This window comes from Sciurus vulgaris (genome assembly GCF_902686455.1).
Source record: "Sciurus vulgaris genome assembly, chromosome: 6".
NCBI lineage: Eukaryota > Metazoa > Chordata > Mammalia > Rodentia > Sciuridae > Sciurus > Sciurus vulgaris.
The window spans coordinates 5,432,621-5,452,612 of record NC_136466.1 but is presented as its reverse complement, the minus strand read 5'-3'; the positions used below and the strand labels follow the sequence as shown (position 1 = coordinate 5,452,612).

The following is a 19,992-nucleotide window of genomic DNA, read 5'->3' as shown; positions in this document are numbered from 1 at the left end:
TTCTTGGTTGGCATCCATGTTATTTCACGCTCTTCTAGCTTTTAGGTTCTGGGCTGGGAAATCTGCTGATATCAGTATTGGTTTCCCGCTATATGTAATCTGATGATTTTCTCTCACAGTCTTTAAAATACTATCTATAGTTTGTATGTAAGGTATTTTCTTTATAATGTGCCTTGGTGTGCATCTGTTGTAATTTTGTGTATGTGGTGCTCTGTAAGCTTCTTGTTTTTGATTTTCCACTTCATTCTTCAGGATTGGGAAATTTTCTGATGTTATTTTGTTGAACATATTGTTCATTCCTTTGGTTTGTATCTCTGTGCCTTCTTTAATCCCAAAAATTCTTAAATTTCAACTTTTCATGGTATACTTGATTTCGTATAATCTTTCCATTTTGTTCAACTTTATTTTAAAGATTAATTCTTTTGTCTTCATCATCTTAAATTCTGTTTTCCTTGAGAAATTCTGTTTTCCTTTTCTTGATGTTTTGTATTGATTTAATTGGTTTATTGTTTCCTTCATTTCAAGTATTTCTGTTTTTTTCCCCAGAACCTCTATCTTTTTATTGAAATGGTCTTTCGCTTCCTGAATATGCTTTTTTAAGTGTTTATTTGGAGTGCTCATACATTGCCTGCATTTTCTCTTATCTCATTCTTTGCCTCATGGATCATTTTAATTATGTACATTCTAAGCTCTTTTTCTGTCATTTCTACTGTCATACCATCATTGGATTCTATCATAATAGCATCTTGGTTTTTAAGGGACACTTTTCCCAGTGTTTTTTCATGTTGTTCCTGACTCTTCCCCTCTATCAGTGAAGATCTGAGGTATTGCACCTTCCTCCCTGTAATGTGACCCTGCAGGCTTCCAAAATCTCTACTTTGAGGGGGATATCAGTATTAGCAACACCCAATGCAAACAATATAGCCCTTAACCAGAGAGCCCCCATGAAGGCACTAACAGTATTGTAATTAACAGGATGAGTTTGATTATTATCTACAGTATAACCAATAGGCTTGCAATGAACTCTACAGTTTATAATGATGGACAAAGAGGATGTGGAAGGGTATAGGATGTAGCTGTTAATGGGATAAGAAGTGTGCATACAGAAGTATTATATCAAGGGAAGAGTGAAAGCAGGCTCTATAGAAGTTGTTCTTTACCTTGGAATAAGACCAGAGACACTGTATCTTATAGAACAAAAAGTAGGTTCAAATCTTCAGCATGTTGGCTTAGGATCAGACTTCTTCACAGGACTCCCATAGCACAAGAAATAAAAGCAAGAATCAATAACCGGGATAGATTCAAATTAAAAAGCTTTCTCTCAGCAAAGGAAACTGTCAGCAATGTGAAGAGAGAGCCTACAGAGTGGGAGAAAAATATTTGCCACTCATACTTCAGATAGAGCACTAATTTCCAGAATATATGAAGAACTCAAAAAACTCTATGCCAAGAATACAAATAACTCAATCAACAGATGGGCTAAGGAAATGAACAGACACTTCACAGAAGAAGATCTACAAGCAATCAACAGATACATGAAAAAATGTTCAACATCTTTAGTAATAATAGAAATGCAAATCAAAACTACCCTAAGATTCCATCTCACCCCAATTACAATGGCAATTTTCAAGAATACAAGCAACAACAAGTGTTGGTGAGGATGTGGGGAAAAGGTACACTCATACATTGCTGTTGGGGTTGCAAATTAGTGCAGTCACTCTGGAAAGAAGTATGGAGATTCCTTAGAAAACTTGGAATGGAACCACCATTTGACCCAGCTATCACACTCCTTGGCCTATACCCAAATGACTTAAAATCAGCATACTACAGAGATGCAGCCACATCAATGTTCATAGCTGGTCAATTCACAATAGCCATATTGTGGAACCAATCTGGATATCAATGGATGAATGGATAAAGAAACTGTGGTATATATATACAATGGAAAATAACTCAGCCATAAATAATGATAAAATTATGGCATTTTCAGGTAAATGGATGAAATTGGAGAATATCATGCTAAGTGAGATAAGCAAATCTCAAAAACCAAAGAATGAATGATCTTGCCGATATGCGGATTATGACACATAATGGGGGATGAGAGGGGGGCACAAATGGAGGAAGGAGGGACTGTATAGAGGGAAAAGAGAGGTGGGAGGGGTGGGGGGGAAGAAAAAAAATAACAGAATGAATCAAACATCATTACTCTATGTAAATGTATGAATATGCCAATTGTATGCTGTTACTCCATGTACAAACTGAAACAACATGTATCCCATTTGTTTACAATAAAAATAAATTAAAAAAGGAAACAAAAAAAAACAACAAAAAAATAAAAGGTTCTATTTAAATTGGGGAAAAAAAGAATTATTTTACTTAAAATTATTCATTTATTTTTTCAATTTTTACAGACTGCATTTTGATTCATTGTACATAAATGAGTAAATCATTTCATTTCTATGGTTGTTCACGATGTAGATTCATATCATTTGTGTAATCATACATGTACAGGTAATGATGTGTGTCTCATTTCACCATCTTTCATATCCCCCTCCCTCTCATTTCCCTCTGAGGTCAAACAATTAGAGTCCATCTTTTCCTAATTATCAGGCATGACACATTAGCATAGATATTAAAGAATTTAGATGAGTCGGATGAAAACCATCCTTAATCCGACCTGCCGCTAAGCCTCTGGGATTGTTCAACCACCCTGGTAACTCATGGACATAATAAAAGACTGGCAGCCCTCACAACCAAGGAAGTCAGGGTGCTCTTCTGTTGTGTATGGATTTTATTGTCATGATGGGATGGAAACAATGGTGCTGTGCTTATGAAAAAAGGAATATCTTTTTTCATGCTGCAATGGAGAGAAATATTCTTGTGATTTGCTCTAATGTTTTTATAATATTTTCTTTAGGATTTGATTTTTGAATATTTTAAAGGGTTTAGTTGAAAAAAATTATGCATTTCTGTGCTTAAACATTTGCTTGACAATGCTCTGAATAAGAACAGGTTATGTGAGTGTAAAGTTATCTCCAGATATGATTGATAGAATTTTCCCATATGAACATATCTGAATACGGGTTCTGCAACCTATACAATGAAACTTGAATACATGTAATCTCAAAGGATCTCAACAAATATATTGAATTATATTTACTCATTAAAAGATGCACTGACCCAAGCACAGTGATGCACATCTGTAATCCCAGTGGCTAGGGAGGTTGAGGCAGCAGGATCTCAAGTTCAGATCCCACCTCAGCAAGAGTGAGGCAATAAGAGACCCTGTGAGACCCTGTCTCTAAATAAAATGAAAAATAGGACTGGAGATGTGACTCAGTGGGCAGGTGACCCTGAGTTCAATTCCCAGTACACTCCCCAAAAAGTACATCGAAAAAATACACATTTTGTGAAGAATCCATGGAAATAATATGGTAACCCCACGGATTTATTTTGTACGAAAACACAAATCATAAAAAGGTGATGTTTAAGTCAGCTATTTTGCTGATGTGACTAACTGACCAGAACAATTGTAGAGGAGAAAACTTTATTTGAGGGCTCACAGTTTTAAAAGTCTTAGTCCATACAAGGCTTTCTCTATTCCTCGGGAATCAAGGTGAGGCTAAACATCAATGGTGGAAGAGGGTGGAAGGAGCTCACATCATGGTGATCAGAAAGCAGAGATTCTTCACTGACCAGACACAAATAAGTACCACAAAATCACATCCCAATTGTCACCTCCTCCAGCCACACCTTACCACTTCAGTTACCACTCATTTAATCCCCCAAGAAGACTAAATCACTGATTGGGTTGAGAATTTTACCACCCAATAATTTCTCTTCTTCTATTTTCTCACATGTGGGCTTTTCGGGGACATGTCACACCCGAACCAAAATGTGATAGTAGAGTAGGTAATGTAACTTGTAAAGTCCTAAAATGAAGAACATTGTATGCAATTATGAACTTCAATCAGTAAAATTAAGATAATGCTGAAATGTTTCTTTAGCATTTTCTTCAGAAAAACTGTATTCCCACGACTCTCCCCATAGCTTCCATTACCTGTTTATTCCTGAGACTGTAGATGAGAGGATTCAATAAGGGAGGAACCATGGTATAACAGGCAGAGAGAATCAAGTCCTGGAGTGTGTCAGAGGTTGCTGAAGGCCTTAGGTACATACCTGTGATGGAACTGAGGAAGATGGACACCACGAGGATGTGAGGGGTGCAGGTGGAGAAGGCCTTTACTGAGGCTCTGGTGGGAGATTTCAGCACAGTAGAAAATATGTGAATATATGACATAATGATTAAACCAAATCAGCCCCCACCACCTATTAATAAAACACAGAAGAAGAAGGACCATGTTATTTCTGGTGTCATAGCAGGAGAGCCTTGGCAGAGACGGGACATCACAGAAGAGCGGATGGACCATATTTGACTGGCAGAAGGGGAGCTGGAAGGTGTTCCCAGTGTGCACACCTGCATACACCAGACCACTGAGCAGGGAAGCCTGGGTCATGCAAACACAAAACTGAGGGTTCATGATGGTGGAGTACTGGAGAGGCCAGCAGATGGCCACATAGCGGTCCCAGGCCATGATGGTGAGAAAAAGAAGTTCAACACATGCACAAAAAATGACCAAGAAGATCAGGGTTACACAACCACCCACTGAAATGACCATGTTGCCAGTGATGGAGTTGACACAGACATTAAGAACAGTGATGGAAATGAAGCACATGTCCAACATGGACAGGTTCCTGAGGAAGAAGTACATGGGCATGTGCAGGTTCTGGTCAGCAGTGGTGACAGTGAGAAAGAGCAGATTCCCTAACAATGTACCCAGGTAGGTAACTGTGAAATAGAGGACTCTCATATTCCAGCCATCATGAGAGCCCATGAGGAGAAATTCCAGTTACCATGGTGGAAATCACCATTTACAGGAAATTCTGGTTGAGTAGGATGATAAAGAGATAATAGGAAGCAAAAAACATAGATTAATACAATTGATCTACATATTCATGTTCAATATGTTTTCCTGAAAAGGAAAGGTCACTCCTGGTTTTCTCATGTTTAATCATTTTTGAGCAGAGTACATCCCCCAGGGCAGGTGTGGAAGTCTGCAGCCCAGGGTCTGGGTGTGACCTGCAGTGTTGTCCTCAGCATCTCCATCATGGCTCCCTTGACCTTCTGAGACTCCCATGCAGAGATCTTGCAGGTCTTGCTCTCCTCCTCTCCTACATGACCATTGCTGTGAAGGTGCACTCTTCAATGCTCTGTAATTCAGTTAACATCATTCTCTTCCATGAACTACAGCTGACAATGTTAATACTGTTAATACCACTCTGTCCCATGTTAATACTGTTTTTTTTTTCCTCAGTGTTTTTACTCCATGAAGTTAGATTCCTTTTTACATAAGACAATTTGCCTTTGTCTCATTGACACTTTCCATTTACTTCATTTCTTCTCAATGGGATCATGATCATTTGAAAAGACATTGACTGTCTTTGTCTAACAGAGAGATTTTGCTCATAGGTATAACAATTCTGCAGCAGCTCACACAAGCACATACCTGAGTTACCTACCTTGTCATTTCCTCTTCCCTTTGCCAACCTGGGTCCTACTGAGCACCTTGCCAGGTTAACCACACTCACCCTTAGTAAAGAGCCCTTCCTCTGAGCCTGTCTGCACTCGTCTGGAAGTGTGAGTGTCCCCCTGGGTCAGGGGTGGTGGCCAGACACAGTAGGTTGCTCTTAACTTCATAGTCATGGTGAAGTTCAAGTGGTCCTACTCAGTCTACCCACAATCTTTTCTGATCCCCATCTCCAGTTGTCCCCTGACACAAACTTGAAACTCACACCTGAGTGACTTTCTTGCCACAGCTGACAGAGCCCATTTGTCTACTGTCACCTAATGCTCTAATTTTCCCATTAGAATGTATGGAACAAGATAGGAGGCTCAAATGCAACTTTCTTCTGTAACCTTGTTACTAATCTCTATTTTTCCACGTTTGTTTTGTATAAACATTGGCATATCATACTAAATTGCAGGAAATGAGTATGTGTTCATCACCCCCACAACAATGTCACACATCCTTGAATTTTAGACAATGTAATGTTCATCTTTTCACATATTAGGTAGAAATGACATGACTCCTGCCTAGTAATTAGTCAATAATTATATTGTCACATTTATGACTAACCAGTAAGGTGGATTGAATTTATTCTACTGATTTACAAATGAGTAGCACCCAAATAGACTTTGGACCATCTTCACTCCTGTAACAGACACAGCTCAGGCTGGTTTGAAGTAATGAAATCCTAACCCCTCATACATTCATAAGGTAAAATCTAAAGTAGTAATTGATAAAAAAGACATTATTGATGACATAATTATGGCCACAGCTATTCCAAAACCTGGGTTTTAGGGAAATAAATAAATGATTAGTGTCTTTACATAATGTAATTACTCACTCCTGAGTGTCACATGCTGTCAACATGAACAGAACAGAGTCTCTTCTTGGTCTCTCCCACCAACTTTGTCTGCAGCCAGGGTATACCTGTCCAGCCAGCACAGTGCCAGGAGGGACGTGAGGAACTCAGTCACTTCTGCTTTATGTGAACCTAGTGCCCAGCTAGAGGATGTAGGGTCCTTGGGGGGACCAGAGCACAGCCTGCAGCGATAGCAGGAGGCAGAGTACATGAGGAGGCTGCAGCATCTCCAGAGCCCAGGAGAGAGAGCTGGCTACGTGCCAGCATGTACAGTGGATGGCACAGGGGAGTCCTCTGCTGGGCATCGCCCTACATCATTGCTGAGAAGTGAGTAGCACTGAGGAGAGACTGATGGGCTCACTGTGTGTTCTCATCTCTGCATCCTTCACCTCAGTGTGCATTAGGGGTGTTTGTGGGATCAGTTAACATACAGGTGCTGAGAACTCTCACTTGCTCAGCAATCTGCAAGTGGGAAACCTCTAAGGATGGCTGCAGTTCAGCAGTAAAATCTCTTATCATTCAGACAAAATCCACCTGAAAAATCAACCTCTGTAGCAGTTTGTGGTTATCAGTTCAGTGCCATTTACCACAGTACAAAACTGTACATCTTCCAAATACCTCTTGTTCCCAAATACTTTTTACAATTTATTTTTATTGTAAACATATGGGATACATGTAGTTTCTCTGTACATGGAGTAAAGGCATATCATTTGTGTAATCATACATTTACATAGGGTAATGTTGTCTGATTCATTCTTTTATTTTTTTCTTCCCCCAACCCTTCCACCCCTCTTTTCCCTCTATGTAGTCCCTCCTCCCTCCATTATTCTCACCCTCCCCCCATTAAGTGTCATCATCTGTTTATCAGTGAGATCATTCTTCCTTTGGATTTTTGAGATTGGCTTATCTCACTTAGCATGATATTCTCCAAATACTTTTATTAGTTCACATGAACTGTCCAATTCTTTACACACACTGTACCTTTTATCTCTAATAGTAGTCACTGGAAAACAGTAAATTTACTCTGTATCTTTACCTGTTTGTGAAATCTCATATAAAAATAATCATTCAATGTATGGTATTTTTTCTGGTTTGACTAAGCCTAGGCTTTTCAAAATTAATCCAACTTGTAGCATGTATCATTAGTTCATTCTCTAAGGATGAAAGACATTCCATCATATGTATATGTCAGAAATATTTTTATGCATTCATTGGTGAACATATTTTCTTTATTCTGCTAATATAATGATACTGATTTACTGGTTCTCATATATTTTCTTCATCTTGAACATTTCTGGTACACATTCTGTGCACTGTATAATTATATTGAGTAATTGTCTGAGTCAGCTTTGCATTTTTTTACAAAAACACCTGGTCAAAATCAAAACAAAACAATAGTAGTTCCCTTTTTTTAAAAAAATGCAACTTAGAAGAGGGAAAACACATTCTGGCTCAGGGGTTCAAAGTCTTAATGTCATTGACCAATTCAATGGCATTGTGCCCATGGTGTGGGCACATTGAGGAATGACCCAGCAGAGGGAAACCACTCCTGATGTGGCTACAAGGAAGCAAAGAAAGGGAAGGGAAAACAGGATGCAAGGAAGATGAGTGCTCCAGGGCTTTACCCCAGGGACGACCTCCACTATTAATACCCCACATGCCTATAGCTACCACCCAGTGAAGTCATTTGAACCAGGAAGGACTGACTAGTTTGTAGCTCTCACAATCCAGTCATTTTACCTTTGAAAATTCCTGTCTCGACTCAGTTGCTTTTTGGAGACATCTCTTTTCCAATGCATAATTTCCCCTGCTAGTTCCCCGAAACTCTTGTCCATTTAACAATGCAAAGAGATTTTAGTCCATCTCCAATGGTTCCACAGTGTTTAAACTTCCAGCATTTGCCCAAGTCCAAGACAACAGTCTCACCTGAAACTGAAGGTAAACTCTAGTCTGTGAACCCTTATAAAAACCAAAAGAAAGTCTCATTAATTCAATATCCACTGGTAGAAAGTGAACCTTCTCCTCAAACAGGAATAATAGGGCTATTGAAAGAATGAATAGGTTCAGAGTGAAAAAACCCAGGTCAGCAAACATGACTCCACCTGCAATTCCTCATACAGTATCTAGGACCTTCAGCTGAAAGACCTTATTTCCAAAGGGATTGGGAATTACTGTCCTTTGGTCTTGCTGATTGGAGAGCAAAGGACTCTCTTTTACTTGGCTCTCTGTGTAGGTAGCAGCTTTTCTTGGCAGGCAGTTCATAAACCTTGCATAAGCAAATTTTTGTGGATTCCATTCCAACTTTGATTTCACCTTCACAGCTTCACCTATTACCATCTGAGGCGCAGTCTACAGACCTTGGCACTTGCTACAGTTTGCCTGACATCCAAAACTTTCTTTGATATGCTGGTGGGATCCACCATGACCCTTTGACTTGATCCACCCAAACTGAATCAAGAGGGCATACACAATTTAAACAGTTCAAATTCAAGCAATGAAATAGAAGAAGCCATGAAGAGCCTACCAATCAAGAAAAGTCTGGGACTAAATAGATTCTCAGCTGAGTTCTGCAAGACCTTCAAAGAGTGCTTATACCAATACTCCTCAAAGTATTCCATGAAATAGAAACAGAAGAAACCCTTCCAAACTCATTTTATGAAGCTAGTATCACCCTGATACAAAACAAAAGACACAGAGGAGATCCAAGATTGTGGACTAGAGGGAGTTTGAGTTCCTTGTTGCTCCATAACTGTGGGTTCAAGCAAAAGATATCTATTTCTTGGTGAGGCAGTTTTTGCTGCTTATTGATCCCCTGCTGTTTACTCCTTTTGTCTGCTATGATCACCTGTAGTCTGCCAGCATATCAATGCCTCTTTTGAGTGCAGAATGCTCACAATCAGGTACCTATCATCTGCCATTTGCCAACCTCTGGCCTGTCCATCACCTGCCTTACACCTATCATCACCCAACACACAGGTTCACCTCCCGATCCTCTGACAACAGTCAGCGAACTGATTGCTGACCACCAGTGGAGCACCAGGTGCCTGATGTTGCCTGGAAGTTCACTGTCACAGTACCAGCAGGCTTGATTACACGTGGCTACATGCAACAGCCAGGACCAATAGGACCCCTGACCAGAATGACTGAGCCCCGCCTGCAGGATCCTTCAGCCCAAATGATCACTCCCTGCCTCTGGGGCCCTCACATCGACTGACTGCTCCCTGCCACCAGACACCCAAACAACTGACTGCACCCTATCACCGGGACCCCAGACCAAATGATTGAACCCGGCCTCCAGGATCCTGCAACCACACCGAACACACCCGACCTCAAGGACCCCTGCCTGACCAACCGCACCCTGCCTCCAGGATCTCCAGCTGACCACGACACACCTTGAGCTGCAGCTCCCCATTTGCCAACACATTTGGAAACCAGAGCAGCCATCTTTTATAATCCTGGAAGCCAAACCTCCAATTTTTAGGTGGAGCAAGTCCCATCCTGAGACGACTGCTGGAAATTTGAAGCTTATTGTCATCTACTTCTCATGCATCAGGCTATTGAAGACTGGAAGGTTTCATTACTATATAACTGTTATACTGTAGATTTTTTTTTCCTTATGAAAAAATTTTAAGTTTTTATTTCTTTACTTTTCTTGCTCTGTTTTCCTTTCATTTACCTGTTCCCTCAGAGTCTCTTTCTCCCTTTTTTGCATGCTAACATCCAATTTCTTTCGATTACACTCTTACACTTTCTATTATCTAGAACTTATATATATTCTTTTTTTATCCCATTAACAGCTAAATTCTACATCCCTCTGCATCCTCTTTGTCCTACTTTAGAAACTGCAGACCTTATTGCAAATCTCTTTGTTACACTGAAGATAATATTTGAACTCATTCTGTTTATTATGACCATTTTGTTATTGTCCTCTAAGGGGCTAGTGGGTCTAGAATTACATAGTGTCTGGATTGGGCACTGCTAATATTGATCTCCCTTTAAGGAAAAGTTTTGGAAACCCATAGGGCCACTATAAGTTTATAGGGGGACATCTGCAATATCCCAGATCTGCACTGCTAGAGGGGAAGATACATGAACGACATGAAAAAAAAAGGGAAGAAAATAATCCAAACAAATCTAGATTCTATATTAGTAGAATCCAATGAGAGTATTGTAGAAGAAATGTCAGAAAAAGACTCCAGATTAAACATGATCAAGATGATTCACGAAGCAAAGGATGAGATAAGACAGCAAATGCAGGCAATGAATGATAATATCAATAAATTGAAAAGAGCAACTGCAGGAAGCAAAAGATCATTTCATCAAAGAGATAGAGATTCTCAAAAAAATAACCGAACAGAAATCCTTGAAATGAAGGAAACAATAAACCAAATAAAAAATTCAATGTAAAGCATCACCAAAAGCCTAGACCACTTGAAAGACAGAACTTCAGACAATGAAGACAAAATATTTAAACTTGAAAATAAAGTTGCCCAAAAAGAGAAGATGGTAAGAAATCATGAACAGAATCTCCATGAACTATGGGACATCTTGAAAAGACCAAATTTAAGAATCATTGGGATTGAGGAAGGCACAGAGACAAAAACCAAAGTAATGAGCTACCTATCCAATGAAATAATACCAGAAAATTTCCCAAACCTGAAGAACGAAATGGAAAATTAAATACAAGAGGCTTACAGAACACCAAATGCACAAAATCATAACAGATCCACAAGAAGGCACATTATAATGAAAATGCCTCACATTCAAAATAAAGATACAATTTTGAAGGCCTCAAGAGAAAAGCATCAGATTGCATATAGAGGGAAACCAATACAGGTAACAGCCGATTTCTCAACCCAGACTCTAAAAGCTAGAAGGGCCTGCAACAAATATTTCAAGTTCTAAAAGAAAATGGTTGCCAATCAAGCATCCTAAACCCAGCAAAACTAACCTTCAGATTTGAAGATGAAATAAAATCCTTCCATGACAAACAAAAGTTAAGAGAATTTACAAATAGAAAGCCTGCAATAGAGAATGTTCTCAAGAAAATATTCCATGAGGAGGAAATGAAAAACAACAATGTAGGTCATTAAAGGGAGAAATACCTTAGATAAAAACCACTCAATGGAGAATACAAGCCAAACTAAAAACCAATGATAAGCCCAAATACCTGGTAATACAATTCATTTCTCAATAATAATGCTGAACGTTAAGGCCTAAACTCATCAATCAAAAGAGATAGATTGGCAGAAAGGATTAAAAAGAAAGACCCAACAATATGCTGCCTGCAAGAGACTCATCTCATGGAAAAAGTCATCCACAGACTAAAGGTGAAAGGATGGGAAAAAACCTACAAGGCACATGGACTCAGTAAAACAGCGGGGATTCCATCCTTATATCAGATGAAGTGAACTTCAAGCCAAAGTTATTCAGAAGGGATGAAGAAGGACATTTCATAATGCTCAAGGCAACCATAAATCAGGAAGACATAACAATAGTAAATATTTATGCCCCAAACAATGGTGCATCCTTATACATCAAACAAATCCTTCTGAATTTCAGGAATCACATAGACCACAATACAATAATTCTGGGTGACTTTAAAGCACTGCTGTCACCACTAGATAGATCTTCCAAACAAAAACAAACCAAAGAAACCGTAAAACTCAATAAAACAATAGATAACATACACTTAATAGACATATAAAAAATATTCCAACCATCAAAGAGCAGATTCAATTTCTTCTCAGCATCACATGGAACCTTCTCAAAAATAGACCATATGTTATGCCACAAAGCAGTCCTTAGGAAATGCTACTTCCATCTGTTATTTCCTGGGGATTCCATTCCAATATTGGTTTCACCTTCAGAACATAACCTATCAGCAGTCATGGGCAGCCTGCAGAACCTGACTCTCCTACACTTTGCCTAGGAGCTGTTGGAGGCCATTCTTTGAAATGACTGTGGAAGCCTCCATGACTTGAGTCCCCTGCATTCCTGCAGAGCCAAGACCACATAGACCATGCTAAATTCTGCTGCCAGCTCACAACATAGTTGGGTCCCTGAAATTATTGAAACATTGGTTCCTGAATATTTATCTGAGTGAGCATGGTAAACCACTCCCAGAGGCCCCTGAGAAAACAGGGTGCTCCCACTACACTTCTCAGGAAATATTTTGTTCTGCATTCATGAGTATGGAATGTGTGTGGTCTTGCAAGTTCTCAGATGCTCTCAGTCAGTTTCCCATTGTGTCTGTTTGAAATGTTTAGCACCTCTTTGGGGGCTGAAATCTTTTTAAAACCACACCTTTGTAGGCCACAGGTTTTTAAAAGATTCCTTTAAAACACTGATCGAATCTGTTTTTTAAATCTATTAATATAAACAACTGGTTTTTTAAAATTTTTTATTTGTTCTAATTTGTTATACATGACAGTAGAATGCATTTATGCATTTCAATAAATCATACATAAATGGAATATGATTTCTCATTTTTCTGATTGTACATATTGTAGGATCACATTGGTCATGCAGTCACATATGTATATGACACAATAAAGTCTGTTTTACTCTACTATCTTTCCTACCCCCATGCCCATTCCCCTCACTTTCTTACAATTCTCTTTGTCTATGGTATTTATATAAATATTCTAAAGGCTTTATAAACAGAAAATTCTGATGATAGTTGTATAATGTTTCCAGTCATGAGCATTACCTTAAATTGCAATATAGAATAAGATACTACATTGTCTTTTTAGTTATTACACTCTCATCAAACTTCGAACTATGGGCTGCTCTAAGTCTTTTTTCATCTGAAGTTTTGGTTCTATGAAGAAATGACAAACATAATCATGAAAAAGACTCTAATAAGCACTCTTAAATATGGTTTCCTAACAAGGGTAGACTTACTATTTTGGAAAATTTTCATTTCCAATATTCCTTTCCAATATATATCTTTGACATTAATGATATTACTATAAAACTCTCTTTCTTGGTTCAAAACTCTTACACAAAGTAAATGTTTTTGCCAAATTCTGCGGAAGTTCAATACCACACCTAAAAAAGAACAGGGTTTTGTGTTATTGGACACAAAATGTGGGACATTATTAACTCCTTATATGAGTCCCATCATGAGCCACATCCTCAACCCCTTTTTGTGTTTTATTTAGAGACAGGGTCTCACTGAATTGTTTAGGGCATCCCTAAGTTGCTAAAGCTGGTTTTAAGTTAACCATCCTCCTTCCTCAGCCTCTCGAGCTGCTGGGATTATGTGCATGGTCTGTCTTCCCAGGCAATTTAAAACGTCCTAAAATATCAATTAATCATTCAAAATATTTGGGGGAACATTAGAATATGTAGAAGGAAATGAGAGGGAGGGGATTATGAAACATGGTGGAATGAGACAGACATTACCCTATGTACATGTATGGACTACACAAATGGTTTGAATCTACTTTGTGTACAACCATAGAAACAAAATTATGTAACCCATTTGTGTACAAAATTTAATGTATTGATTGTGATAATACATGAATTGTTTTTCACGTTGTCATATAAGTAATTCTAGAAACTTGACCTTGAGCATAAGTCAGTTAAGTCAGTTATTAATAATTCACGAAGCATATCCAAGTGAGATCACTGAAGTGTTTGGAGAGAAATAACTGTGAGAGATACTGAAAGGCTGCACCAGACAGGTGTGGTGGTGCACATCTGCAGACACAGTGCATTAGGAGACTGGGGCAGGTGTGTTGGGGTGTCCAAGCCAGCATCAGCAAGTTAGGAACGCTCTAAACAACCTTGTAAGACCCTGACTCTAAGTAAGACACGAAAAAGGGCTGGAGATGAGCCCTTGGGTTCAATCTTTGGTAAAAACAAACAAAAAACAAAACAAAAAGTCAGAAGAAAACCCCAAAACAAACAAACAAAAAAAAAACACAAACACTGCCACAAGGGTTTAGGGAACAATTACAGAGACAAGATTCCTTTAAGAAGTCCAGTAAAATGAGAGCAGTGGAAGAGTTGAACTAGGTCAGAAATTTAGCCAGACAACAACGGTCCCTCTTTTCATAATTTCAGGCATGACACATTAGCATGGATATCACTTAAGTAAGATGTGTGGAAGGTGAACCTTCAGAGCTGACCTGCAACTCAGCCCCTAGGCCTGTGCCCCCACACTGGGTCACTCATGGACATAATAAAAGACTGGTGTCCATCATGGCCAAGGGAGCACAGGGTGTTCTTCCCAGTGGAAGGATTCGACTGTGGGGCCAAGGGCTGTGGTCACCATGGCCTTCTGTGTACTTCATGGACAAAGAATTTCCTCCTTTCTCATGTGCCAGATAGATTGGTCAGAACTTCTTTAGGATTTGATCTTTGAATATTTTCAAATTACATTTATACAATTGTGTATGACTGTGTTTACAAATTTGTTTGACACTTCATCTGAATAGAAGCAGATTATGTGAGTGTAAGTTACCTTCAGTTCGATAGCTAAAGTTTTCCTCTGTGACATATTTGATACATCTTTAATAAATATAACCATGAAAGATTTATGCAATATATTGATTATATTCAATCATTAGGGATGTATTGATAAAAGTACATATTTTATAAAGGATCCATGGAAATAATATGGTAAATCACAAAAATTACTTAACAAAATAACTCCTATTCTAGTAAGGTGATATTATGGCAAGTAGTATAACTTATGAAACCAGATATGAAGAATATTTGATCTAATCTTGAACTCCACTCACTAAAATTAGGATAATGTTGAAACCCATTTTATCTTTTCCCTGAGAACAGCTGCTTGACTCTCCTCACAGCTTCCTTTACCTGTTTGTTCCTGAGACTGTAGATGAGGGGATTCAAGAAGGGAGGAACCATGGTATAAAAGGCAGAGACAATGATGTTCTGCAGTGTGTCATAGGTTGCTGAAGGCCTCAGGTACACACCTGTGCCAGAAATAAAGAAGACAGACACCACGAGGATGTGAGGGATGCAGGTGGAGAAGGCCTTCCCTGTCTCTCTGGTGGAAAATTTCAGCATAGCAGAAAATATGCAAATATATGACATGGTAATAAAAGTAAAGCAACCACCACAGACCACCACAGCAGAGACAAGAAGAAGGACCATGTTGCTGGTGGTGTCAGAGCAGGAGAGCCTCAGCAGAGAGGGGAGATCACAGAAGAACTGATGGACCACATTTGACTGACAGAAGGACAGCAGGAAGGTGTTCCCAGTGTGCACAACTGCGTATACCAGGCCACTGAGCAGGGAAGCCAGGGTCATGCGGACACAAAACTGAGGATTCATGATGATGGGGTACTGGAGGGGCTGGCAGATGGCCACATAGCGATCCCAGGCCATGATGGAGAGAAACAGCATCTCTACATATGCACAAAAAATGACCAAGAAGATCTGGGTTGCACATCCACCCACTGAAATGACCTGGTTGCCAGTGAGAGAGTTGACACAGGCATTGGGGACAGTGATGGAAATGTAGCACATGTCCAAGATGGACAGGTTCCTGAGGAAGAAGTACATGGGTGTGTGCAGGTTCTGGTCAGCAGTGGTGACAGTGATGATGAGCAGATTCCCTAACATGGTACCCAGGTAGGTCACTGTGAATACTGTAAAATAGAAGACTCTCATATTCCAGCCATCAGGAAAGCTCAGGAGGAGAAACTCAGTTACCATGGTAAAATTGGCCATTTACTGGAAATTCTTGTTGTCTGGGAAGATAAAGATATAAAATGGTAAGCAAAGCATGATAGTGCAATTACTCTACATAATCATGTCCAGTGTTTTCTTGTATTTTGAGTTTCTTTCTCATCAGATGAAAGGTCACTCTTGGTTTTCTGATATGTTTAATCATTTCTAATCAGAGAGAATCTCCCAGTGCAGGTGTGGAGACCTGCAGCCCAGGGTCTGGGTGTGACCTGCAGGGTTGTCCTCAGCTCCTCCATCATGCCTCCCATGAACTCCTGAGACTCCCATGCAGAGCACTTGCAGGGGCTGCTCACCTCCTCTCCTGCAGGGCCACCTGTGTGACAGTCTGTACTTTAATTCTCTACAATTTAGTATCTCTCCTTTTTCATGAACAAATATTTTACATTATTTTGTCATTGCATCCACACTTAAAATTTCAAATTATAATCCATAGTTCAAATTATAATTAATTTTCATTTATTTTATTGGAATATGTATATAACCTTGGAGTACTTATCTCCATGAATGTGAAAAATTTTGCTCATGAGGAAACAGTCTCTAATAAACAGCCATTCCCATTTCAGGTCTGCAAGTCCAGTGTTGTGAACACTGAGGTGACCTGGCTTCACCTGTTTTGTCTTCCTGAGTCAGAATCTATCTGTCATTTCATAAATTTCTTTGCAAAACATTCTGTGCATTTTTAAGCATGTGGTAATAAACATTTTTTTATTGTTCACCTTCATTTTTATTTAAATATACTGATCTTTTAATAGAATAAATAAAATAACTCTACAAAGCAAATATTTTACAGAAATATAAAAATGCAAGTCTATTTCATAATTAAGCAAAATTAACTTTTAGGCACAAGATTTTAGAAATCATGAAAGAATGAGACATGAACCCAAGACAGAAATAAATAAAAATAACAAAAACACACATTACATACCACTTTAATTGGTCTTGTTTTCCAACCTATTGATTAAGGCCTGAGTTTTAGGACTCCTACTTTCCTTATGAAAGGAAATATGGAAATATGTTGTTTGACTGTACTCAATATATATTCAATTAGACAAATAATCTTTCAAAATAATGTAATAAATGCATCACACACAGACACAGACACACACACACACACACACACATATTTTGCTGAGACACCCTCTGTAACAGGGAAGATTTTTGGAATTTTCAAGTCTTCCTACTACTGTAGCAATCCACATTGAAAATATAATTCTAAGGGGCTGGGGAGATAGCTCAGCTGGTAGAGTGCTTGCCTCACAAGCATAAGGCCCTGAGTTCAATCCCCAGTAACACAAAAAATAAAAAATAAAAACATAATTCTGCTAGAGAAATAACATGATGAGTGGCATTATTAGATATCTCTAGTTCATTTGTATTATGTTTCCAAAAATCGAGTTTAGGAAAAATTCATTTGAAAAAGAGAATTTTAAGCCTATCATGGCAGCTTGAAGAACTATCACACAGGGTACTTGCAAACACTGTGCAGACATCCACCACCCTCCAGGTACATTACTAATAAGCCACTAGGAATCACACAAAATTCTACGGTGTTCATAAGACATCTCGGTGCCTACTATTCTTTGCAGAATTAATCCTCCATTTCCAGAGCTCTCTGACTCTGGATGAAATTACAATTTGCTGAGCAGAATAAAAACGAGTCTCAGGTGCTATTGGACTCTAACTGCCAAGTACTCACTCCTGATTGCTACTGTTCTCCATGTGTGAGTAAAACCCTGTCTCTCCTTGGCTGTTCCCATCAACTGTGTCTGCAATCATTGTGGATCTGTAGAGGCAGCACAGTGCCATGTGGGATGTGAGGAGCTCAGTCACCTCTGCTTTATGTGAACCTGGTGCCTTGCCAGTGGGAGCAGGTTCCCCAGGAGCCTAGATCAGCCTGCAGAGACAGCAGGAGGCCTGAGCAGAGCACCAGGCAGCAGCATCTCCAGAGCCCAGGGGAGAGGACCTGACTATGTGCCAACATGGCCAGTGGATGATAGCACAAGCACATGGGAGAGGACCTGGCCACGTGCCAGCGTGCACAGTGGATGACACTGGGGAATCGTCTGCTGAGCAACACACTAAGTCATTGCTGAGAAGTGAGTAGCACTGAGGAGAGGCTAGTGGGCTCACTGTGTGTTCTCATCTCTGCCTCCTTCACCTCAGTGTGAGTTAGGGGTGTTTATGGGATCAGCTAACATTAGGGTGGTAAAAACTCGCTCACTCAGCAACCTGTAAGTGGGAAGCATCTAAAAATGGCTGCAATTCAGCAGTAAAAATCCCTGTCATAGAGATGGAATCTACATGACATAAAATTAACCTTTGTGCCCGACACAGTGGCCATAAACCTGTATTCCCAGTGGCTCAGGAGACTGAGGCAGGAGGATCATGAGTTTAATTCAGTGTTATCACATTACATATTTATAGATATTCCAACTCTATCTTGTTCCTGAATATTTGTATCACTGTCAATGAAACACCTACCCATTGTCCCTACTTACTCACTCAAAACCACTAAGTATAATTTCCAAGTTTGAATTTATATCCTAGATGTTTGGTATGAGTAGAAGCATTCGACATGTGTTTCTGTTTTATGACTTGACTTGTACCGATGTTTCAAAATTAGTCCACAATTGTAGCATTTATTGCTATTTCATTCTTTTAACGATGAATAAGATTCCACTGTATGTGTACATTGGCATTTTAAATTGTCCATATATCCACCTATGGACATTTGGTTCCTTTTTTCTGTTAACATAGTGTGGGATTTCTTAGTCACTGCCTGTTGGACCTTGTTGCCTCCTGGGATAGGTGTAATTGTCTGGATTTACTCTTGGGAATAGTTTGTTTTGTGGAATGTGACTTGAATAGTTGAAGTTTATTTCAGTTCCCTGGCATGGTTTTGGGGACACTTGTTATCGCTTATTTTTTAATGTTTGTTAGAACCATAGTGAAGTCATGAGCTCCTGGCATTTTCCTTACCGGGAAATTTTTATTACTGATTCAAATATATTGGTCATTATTTATATGTAAGTCTTACACTTTCTCATAATTCAGCCTTGGCATGTTATATGTGTTCCCAATGTACCCTTTTCCTCTAGACTGTCCAATATGCTGGCATTTTCTTCATAAGAATTGCTAATGGTCCTTTGCATTTCTGTGGTATCAGTTTTAAGGTCTCCCTTTTGTTCTCTGTTATTTCATTCATCTTGGGTTTTTTATTGTCAGTGCAGCTAAAGGTTTGTTGATTTTTTTGTATTTTCACAAACAACTTATTTTTCCATCGATATCTTGTATTGTTTTTAGTGCAAATGTCATATGTTTCTACTCCTATGTTTATCATTTTCTTTGTATTTTTTTGAAGTATAGTTTGCTTTTGTATTCATGGTAGAGTCTGTACATAGAGTTTTTCTGCTTTTATGATGCAGGCATTAACTGTTACACATTCTTCCTTAACAGTGCTTCATTTATGTCATAGGATTTGCTCTGTTAAGGTTCTATTTTCATTTAAAGCTTTAGGAAAATTGGTGTTTTCTAGTGGCATCTGTCCCTCATTTAAAGTTACTTTATTCTTGATTTTTTAAAAGGAATTTGATCATCAGGAAAAAAATCCACGCACCAATATTTTTCCATAATTTGAAAGTGAGGAAGAATGATCAACCAACAAACTTTTCTACTTATAAAATGGCATACATTTTCACACATAACAAGTACATAGGACACATTTCAGGCAGCACCAATATAGGTTGTTCTCAGGTTACATTTGTGCAAGTATTTGAT

At 39.0% G+C, this 19,992-nt stretch overlaps 1 protein-coding gene and 1 pseudogene across 2 annotated transcripts in view; both read right to left on the bottom strand.

Moving 5' to 3' along the window:
* Positions 1-19,992, bottom strand: part of LOC306663221 (transportin-1-like) — a 572,343-nt pseudogene that overhangs the window by 253,027 nt on the left and 299,324 nt on the right. The gene's annotated exons all lie outside the window — the stretch shown is intronic.
* LOC306663383 (olfactory receptor 14C36-like) lies at positions 15,268-16,197 on the bottom strand (the record flags this gene model as incomplete). The annotated part of the gene is made up of 1 exon (XM_079143765.1): positions 15,268-16,197. One exon carries the CDS (start codon positions 16,195-16,197, stop codon positions 15,268-15,270), a length of 930 nt encoding a protein of 309 aa, XP_078999891.1.